Source organism: Apis dorsata, unplaced genomic scaffold (genome assembly GCF_000469605.1).
Source record: "Apis dorsata unplaced genomic scaffold, Apis dorsata 1.3 scaffold_77, whole genome shotgun sequence".
Classification (NCBI taxonomy): domain Eukaryota; kingdom Metazoa; phylum Arthropoda; class Insecta; order Hymenoptera; family Apidae; genus Apis; species Apis dorsata.
The window spans coordinates 465,802-474,381 of record NW_006263375.1 but is presented as its reverse complement, the minus strand read 5'-3'; the positions used below and the strand labels follow the sequence as shown (position 1 = coordinate 474,381).

General features: G+C 29.0%; 3 protein-coding genes across 4 annotated transcripts in view; 2 read left to right on the top strand and 1 right to left on the bottom strand.

Annotated features, from left to right (window-relative positions):
* The window catches only part of LOC116184937, a 1,928-nt gene extending 1,015 nt beyond the window's left edge, over positions 1-913 (top strand). Inside the window, exons 2-4 of the mRNA XM_031508151.1 lie at positions 69-187; positions 248-387; positions 442-913. Of these exons, the coding sequence (XP_031364011.1) occupies positions 69-187; positions 248-387; positions 442-913 (731 nt within the window). The remainder of the gene's footprint in view (positions 1-68; positions 188-247; positions 388-441) is intronic.
* Positions 914-1,687: 774 nt separating this feature from the next.
* LOC102673013 (P protein-like) lies at positions 1,688-6,854 on the top strand. 2 transcript variants are annotated; one of them, XM_006610748.2, is made up of 19 exons: positions 1,688-1,765; positions 1,847-1,965; positions 2,239-2,395; positions 2,575-2,643; positions 2,709-2,829; positions 2,891-2,963; positions 3,041-3,228; positions 3,314-3,420; positions 3,497-3,656; positions 3,724-3,795; positions 3,873-4,004; positions 4,261-4,515; positions 4,714-4,848; positions 4,954-5,148; positions 5,226-5,459; positions 5,541-5,799; positions 5,951-6,044; positions 6,568-6,691; positions 6,773-6,854. In XM_006610748.2, exons 2-18 carry the CDS (start codon positions 1,881-1,883, stop codon positions 6,653-6,655), a joined length of 2,424 nt encoding a protein of 807 aa, XP_006610811.1. In that variant the 5' UTR covers positions 1,688-1,765; positions 1,847-1,880; the 3' UTR covers positions 6,656-6,691; positions 6,773-6,854. The 2 variants fall into 2 exon arrangements, with proteins under 2 accessions (XP_006610811.1, XP_031364013.1); XM_031508153.1 differs by having other exon boundaries at positions 1,753-1,771.
* Positions 6,855-8,352: 1,498 nt separating this feature from the next.
* The window catches only part of LOC102672789 (transcription elongation factor B polypeptide 3), a 6,367-nt gene continuing 6,139 nt past the window's right edge, over positions 8,353-8,580 (bottom strand). Inside the window, exon 10 of the mRNA XM_006610746.2 lies at positions 8,353-8,537. The gene's annotated coding sequence lies outside the window, so the exon portion shown is untranslated. The remainder of the gene's footprint in view (positions 8,538-8,580) is intronic.

The window sequence follows — 8,580 nt, the reverse complement described above, 5'->3', positions numbered from 1 at the left end:
TTTTTTTTTTTACGTGAAAAATGTTTCCGAAAGAAAAACATTTCCTCAGGCAAAATTGTTTTAAACAGCTATGCGAAATCTCAACGATATCTCGGCGCTTTGGTTCTTCGTCATGTTGTACGGTGCATCAGGTTTCTCCAACCGATTGAGGATCATGCTAGGCGACAATAATCAATATTTCGTACAAGTATTCACGAAAAAATTCATTAATTAAAAAAAATTTTTGATTGAACTTGTATTGCGACAGGGTGGCATGTCTAAAATCACGCATACACTGTTGAAACGTATTTTGCAAGAACAAGGTGAAATAAAGTACGTTGAACCAGTTAGCAAGATCATGTTCAACGATGCCCGAGTTTACGTGTTCACGGAAAAGGAATATTTCAGGTATTGATATATATCGTTTGATACGAAAACCAGATAGAAAAGAAAGTTTTGCAGATGCCAATTAGCAGTTATAGCAATACCTCCATCGATGATGGACAGTATCACTATCGAGCCGTCCACGTATACGAAATCCTTGTACGCGCCGGCTGAGAACGTATTTTTCAACGTAACGTACAAGAAACCGTTTTGGACCGATAAATCTTTTAATTCCATAAAAGATATCATAACCACGTGGGATTTTGGCAATAATTTGAACTTCGTCCACGACACGTCACACGAGCACAACAATAAAGTTGTCCTAACTGGATTTCTCGCCGAATCTCATTTCACTCAGACGCGAAGGAAATGTCTGTTCGCTACGTTGGACGATTGTTACAAGTCCACCAATGCTTCCAATTATTTACGATACAAAGAATACGATCCTTCTTTGGTAAACGATCAAGTGATGTTCGGTTGTCCGATGAGCACACTGAGACCCACCTCATTCGATGATCACCTGCACAAAGAGGAATCTTACGACAGGTGAGCGTGAAAATTTATTCGCATTTTTCACATCGTGTTTCAATCATTTAATCGATTCGAACTTCCTTCGATAAAAGGATCTTATTTACCTCGAGCGAATACGCTAAGAATTGGCCCGGCACGGTAGACGGCGCGATCCAGTCGGGTGAAAGGACAGCTTTCGAGGTTTTGTTGCGAATTAGACCGCAAGTACTTTCTTTCCGCGATATGACTACTCTAGGGTAAATACGAGACTTGTACAAGTAACGATACAAATCAAATTATGAAGAATAAATAAAATTCTGTCTCTCTGTTTTTTTAATTTTTTTCCTTTTCTTTTCTTTTTTTTTTTTTTTTTTTTTTTTTTTTTTTTTTTTTTTTTTTTTTTTTCTTTTTTTTTTTTTTAGCGAGATGATTAACGCGAAAACAATAAGAAGACATCGGACCTATTCCTGGAAAATGTACACCGTACAATACCTTGGGATAATACTTCATGTTGCTATTTTCTTATCATTTTTAAGAGTGGCTTATGACTGAAATACACAACGTTAATTATTAAGTTGTAAGAGAGAGAATTTTAAATTTAATAATAAAATCAAACTTTCACGGACGATTGGCCGAAAAATCGATTTCGAGAATTATTTTTTTACGATATTAAAAAATTCGTTTACATTCGAAAATTGAAACTATAAGAAATCTCGTAACAGAGATGGAATTTTCATAAGCGCTTACTAAACAGAAACACGCGTATATGTGTTATAAATATATAAACGTTAAATGTGACCCCTAACGAGAAAACGATAGCTAGTATATCGTAGATATCAAACAGTTCCATGCTCTTCCTCCTTCCGTTAACATCTCGGATTCAAACTACAACTACAACGTATCGTATCTCGAATGAACATTTATTAATTATGCATCGTGTGAAAAACAAACTAATCTATCCTGATCTATTTAGTAATTAGAACACACTGCATACATTACAATCGAAAATGTTCGATGACACGAGCGAGGATGAAACGGGATTGCGGACGCCAATAGTGCTGAGGAAAGGATCACGATGCAGTCGTGATTCAGGTAATTACATTTGATATCGACATTTGATTTGTTGTATTATTTTTCTTTGTCGATTAAATAAAAAAAGAGGCTTTCATCTTTATCATTTTATTATCGTTAATTATTAAAAAAATATACATATACGTGTAACAATGCGATATAAATACATTTAATCAAATCTTTGTTTTTCTTTTTTTTCGAGTCACTGAACATATAATTTAATTTTCACGAATTCATGGTCAATAATATACTTTATGTGAGTGTTTTGCTTGACATTTATTCGATGCGATATAGTAACTCCATCATCTATCACGAGTTCAATAATACTCGGCCAAATCCCAGAAGAGGTACTCCGTGTTTGGAGTCAACTACCAGAGGCGATACGTTTGGATCCTAGTTTGGCAGTTTTTCAAAGAGAATACGATCGAGTCCATCACACCGTGGGAGGAAGGTCCGTACTTCTTAATGTCTTCTCTGTAAACATATAATATATAACATAATATATAACAGTATATAAATGGAAAATTTGATCGTCAATAATAATCGATAACACATTTACAATATAAAATGGAATCGGGCGATAATTTATTCTTACACAGTCATTCAATTATTTCGAATAATTTTTAACAGATTCACGGATGGAGCAAAGAAAGACTGTCTGGTAGTAAATATGTCCCTTGAGAAACCATTGCCGTTGAGGTAAGCGATGCTTCTTTTTTCTCTCTTATTATTTAAAATAAGTTTTAAAATGTTTTATATTTTAGATTGAAAAATAAGGAAAACGATGAGGATCTGAATATACAAGAGGCTCAAGAAACGAAACAGAAGCCTTTTTACCGATATGCCAAGCTGACTATATTGTGTCTCTGTTGGTTAATATTCAGCGTAAGTTTATCCTCCGATAAATTGTGTTAAATTTCTATCTATTGTATTTTCTTCGTTTCAGTTAATATTGGTAATTAAAAGCGAGAAGATCGAATCGTTGCATCAAATCTCAATACCCAGTGGACAAATAAAAAGTATCCTTCAACGTTTCGATATCGCACATGAGAATAATTTAATTAAATTGTTATTAATTGTTAAATTAATTTTTTAGGTTATAAAATGTACGGTGAAATTCCTAGGAAATATATCAGTATAATGCTAGAAGGATCGTTACTTCCTCCGGTAAAACCAATGGAATACGCAAATATATCGGATAGGTATTTAATGATATGGTTGGAATTCTTGTTCAACGAGGATAATAAGAGTAATCAATTTTTCAACGAATATGAGGAAATTAAGGTATCAATGTACCGTATAATATATTAAGAAGAGATTTTTATCTTGGACTAATATTTATAAATAAAAATTAATTACGTTAATATAGAATATAAGTGATATATGGGTTTTACCAATACTTCCTGAGAATCTAATGGACATTTTTCCTGGACAAAGGCATCAGAAGATATTTAATTTAAGAAATATGGATAAGAAGTACGCGCAAAAATGTTTAACGATCGAATTTTCAAATATATCTTTCTTCGAAAAATTGTATTATTTTATTTTACAGTGCGTTAGAGCATGGAGAGATATCGATCAAATTGAAAACTAATCTAGAATCGAGTTTTGCTATTTCCATCAGTTATGATTTGTCACCTATAGACAAAGACGATGGAATAATTTATGCTGCATTAATTCTATTGGGATTATATGTACTTATAATATTCGAGGTAATAATTTAGAGTTTCGAGTGGAAGATATCTTATCTTTTTATAATTTTAATTCATTATTATACAGATTGTACATAGAACTTTAGCAGCCATGCTAGCTTCGACTATGTCTATCGCGATATTGGCAACTTTAAACGAGGTAATAAAATCTTCTTAAAGAAAGATTCATGAAATTTATCTGAATAGTTTTAAATGATATATAAAATCGTTTTCCAGAGGCCAACTATGAACGAATTAATATCTTGGATAGACGTCGACACGTTGTTATTATTATTCTCGATGATGATACTTGTTGCCGTGATCGCTGAAACGGGTATATTCGACTGGTTAGCAGTTTACGCTTACAAGGTAATTTAATTTCTGAATAAACATTTATATATCGTTAAATAATAATTATACTTGCACTTGCATACAAATTTTTAACGTTTTAAATTATAAAAAAATTTCTGTTACGCGGAAAAAGTTTAACTTAAATACGTTGTTAAGTAAAACTTTCACAATTTTAATAATTAAAAAAAATTAAATAATATAATATAATTAAACGCGAAATATATATATTATTAAAATAAAATATCTCTATTTCTCTCGTCCAATTTTCTTTTAGATTACTGGAGGAAAGTTATGGCCGCTCGTAGGTACACTATGTTTCTTTACAACGTTAATTTCATCATTCCTAGATAATGTTACGACAGTATTGTTAATGACACCGGTGACCATCAGATTATGCGAAGTAATGGAAATAAATCCTGTGCCAATATTGACAGCGATGGTGGTTTATTCTAATATAGGGGGTGCTATGACGCCAATAGGCGATCCACCCAACGTAATTATTACATCGAATCACGATGTTATCAATAATGTAAGGGACTACTTCGAGTATTGATTTCTACAAATATTTCATTAAGGATTAAATTAAATCAGTATAACGTATTACCGTAAAATAAAAATGTTTAATCACATTGTATTAACATTTAATCGTTAACATTCTTTAATCTATTATTAATATATACCTTATGTATTACATACTACTTTATCATTATCGTTCGTTGTTATTCAGGGCATCGATTTCAGTACATTCACAATACACATGAGCATAGGCGTAATATTGGTAGTGATCGTAGTATATGCTCAACTGCGATTCGTCTTTCGAGATATGGCTGCTCTTAAATTCGCCGAACCTCCAGACGTGCAGGTATATAAATATATCATTCTTTATAATCGTTTATCTCGAAACAAACAAGTTAAAAAAAAAGAAAAGAAAAGAAAAGAAAAAAATTACTTAAATCTTTCGTTTCAGGAATTAAGGCATGAAATTGCCATTTGGCAAAGGGCTGCGGCAAGTTTGTCGAGTTATAGTAAAGATGAAAATTTAGTGAGAGAAACTTTGTTGAAAAAAGTTCAACGATTGCTCTCCCAGTTAAAAAAGAAGCTAATGACAGGCAGCGGGACACTTGAGAGGTATAAAACTACGCTTGAGGAACTTCAAGAAAAGGTAAAATATTAAATAAATATATATATGTATATTCATTAATATCTTAATTATTATATTCGATTTTTATTTTATTACAGTATCCTATTCGGGACAAATGGTTGTTGGTAAAATCCGGATTTACGTTAATTTTCGTGATCACGTTATTCTTTGTGCACAGTGTGCCAAATCTGCATTTATCATTAGGTTGGACCGCTCTGTTAGGTGTTCTCTTATTGTTGATTTTAGCGGATAGCGAAGATTTGGATGGTTTGATGGCGCGCGTGGAATGGAGCACTTTGTTATTCTTCGCGTCTTTATTCGTTCTTATGGAGGTAGAGAAAAAGAAACATGCGATATAATAAAAATAAATAAATGAAATCTCGATTAAATTAATCGTAATTTTGTGACTTTAGGCTTTATCACGATTGGGTTTGATCGCTTGGATAGGAAAGCAAACAGAAAAGATAATTCTATCCGTGAACGAGGAATCACGATTGGCGGTAGCTATATTGCTATTGCTTTGGGTGTCAGCATTCGCAAGCACGTTCGTGGACAACGTGCCTCTTTCAACTATGATGATAAGGATCGTCACTACTTTGGCGCAAAATAATGAATTAAAATTACCCCTACAACCATTGGTGTGGGCATTAGCTTTTGGCGCCTGTATGGGAGGTAATGAAACTTGACAGATAATTCGAATATTTCATTTGATTAATATTTATATAATGTATGCTATATATGCTTTTCTTGTGCAAAGGTGAGGGTTTGATAAAGGCCAATATTAATGTGATTTATTTAGTTGAATGGATAGGAATATTTGCAGGAAATGGAACTTTGATTGGAGCTACTGCTAATGTAGTTTGCGCAGGAGTTGCAGAACAACATGGATACAAATTCTCTTTTATTCAATTTTTCAAGTAAGTAATTTTAATTAATTTTAAGAAATGATCGCGAGAAAGGTCACAAATTATAAAAATTTTTCGTACAAAATATGTTTTGTATTTTTTATTCAGAGCATATACAAAATAATAAATTAATAATTGATATAATAGAAATACATTTTGAAATTATTGTTTGTATTTACATTGATTAATTAAAGATTTTTAACAATGATTAATTAAAATTATTTTATCTTATTGATTAAATATCGTAGCATAATCGTAATTCAAATAATTTCCAAAAATTTTGCAATCGATTTTACCTAAACCTTTATACGCATTTTCATTTACGCGAGGCAATAATAAATCGTATGATTATATGAAATAACTTCTAACTAATCTAATATTGTATCGAATAGCTAGGTATACCGAGCGAATTCAAATCGAATAATAAATCGCGAATAAATTAAGCTTATTTTCACAAGAGCTTGTCGCTAATTCATTCTTCGCGTAATAATAATTTAATTAATTCGACAAATAATTTTCAATGCGTTCGTTTCAGAGTGGGCTTTCCAATTATGCTGACAAGTGCTATGACAATAACTATGTACTTAATGATCGCTCACGTCATTTTCCATTGGAACGGATAATGTAATTATAACGACCTATGTTTAACATTCTTAAAATAAAATGAAAATATCGGAAAAAAATATATAAAAATTATTCGAATCAAATTTTTCTGTTTGGATTCTTTTGTAATATTGTTGATTAATATATGATTGTTATATTGCAATTGTAACGCAACACTGTATAGATTTACTTCGATAAATTGTTTTAATAATCTGGTTATATGAATTTTTCATATAATTCCAATTTTTCTAATTATGAGAATTATATTATGTTAAGTTTTATTCGTGTATTTATTTTAATTGAAATCATCTTAATTGTATAAATCAAATTAAATAAATATTCTACATTATTGTATGATTTAATAATTAATCGTATTATTGAATAAAATATTTTAAAACTTTTATGAGAAAATGTTTATTGATATTAATTTGTTACACTAAATTGAAAAATAAATTATGTAATATTTATGAATACAGTATTTCATATTTAACCATAATCTACTTATTATTTTGACTTTTAATCATTTCAAGCGATAACATCAATTTTTTCATAATTTTTCCTATATGAAAATATCATATCTTTGATCTTATAATTTCCTTTAATTCAATCAATTTATAAAAGGGAAAGTGTTCACAACCTCGCTATATAAATTAATCAGACTAATTAATAATTAATACAAATGTATACATATATTATCCATCAACCATGTATGATTTATGATTTTCATTTTGACTATTTATTTTAGTGTTCTTTTATGTATATAAAAATTTAAACTCTTCGATTTGAACGATGAAAATCTAATAAATTACAAAAATTACATAACGATTGATTTCCTATAAAATTAAAAATTAATTCTAAATAAACATAATTAAGTAGATTACATATAATAATAAACTATGTTCTCATCATTCTTCAATTTTTGTTCTATATAAATATAAATAAGAAATTCATAAAAGAAGTATCATACTTTGACGCAAATATTTTAACTATATCTTGTAAATACCAAAACGATTGATTAACATTATCAAATTGCTAATCTTTTTCGTAAGGTACTATTTTTATTTTTTGATATATTGCTCAAGCGAGGTAAAAATATAAAAAAAGGAAAAAAATTACAAATAATAAAGAATTTATGTACAAAAATTTTGAGTTTTAGAATGTAATGTGTTGAACGTAAACGTAGAACGTAAAATACTTCATTTATGAATATCGTTCTACATCATATAGGAAAATAAAATGATTATAAAAATAGGATGCATGTATAAAAATTAATGCATAGATGTAAAAACTTAATTAATTTAAATTGAATAATTAATTAATTTAAATTTTACTCAAATGATATGGAATCTTTAGGTTTTTCAAGTTTTCAAGTTCCGCAAATTCATCTACTGATTCTTAAAATTATGTTTACTATCAAAATTAAAATATTTTACATAACCGCTAATATATCATAAATAAAACATAAATACATTACCTTAAATATGATTATATATATATGAAATGAATTACATACATGATTATTATTTATCCTTACATAATATACTTACAATATTGTTATACTAATTAAATATGATATTTCTTACGCAATAACTTAAATTTAAGATCAAATAGATTTAATCTATAATAATTACATATATTGATAATAATGTTAAATTAATTATTTGTTTTTTTTTCAAATATTTTTCTTTTCAAATACAGTGGACGTATAACATTTTTGTAATATATTCTTCTTCTTTTATTTATTTATAATACATATAAAACTGTTTGTGGCATTCTTTCAATGCTATTTCAATTATTTTACATGTGAAAATTTCATGAATATTTCATGAATATAATATTTTATGAATATTATTTTAAATTTAAAAAATTCATTAATTTTTCCAGGAAATATAATTTTAAAACCTAAAATATAATATATATATGTATATGTATGTATGTGTACATA

Coding starts and splice junctions, on each gene's coding strand:
- LOC102673013 (XM_006610748.2), top strand. CDS start 1,881: ATGTTCGATGACACGAGCGAGGATGAAACGGGATTGCGGACGCCAATA. Junction 2,644..2,708: donor GAGAAACCATTGCCGTTGAG/GTAAGCGATGCT, acceptor TTTATATTTTAG/ATTGAAAAATAAGGAAAACG. Junction 3,229..3,313: donor ACGAATATGAGGAAATTAAG/GTATCAATGTAC, acceptor ACGTTAATATAG/AATATAAGTGATATATGGGT.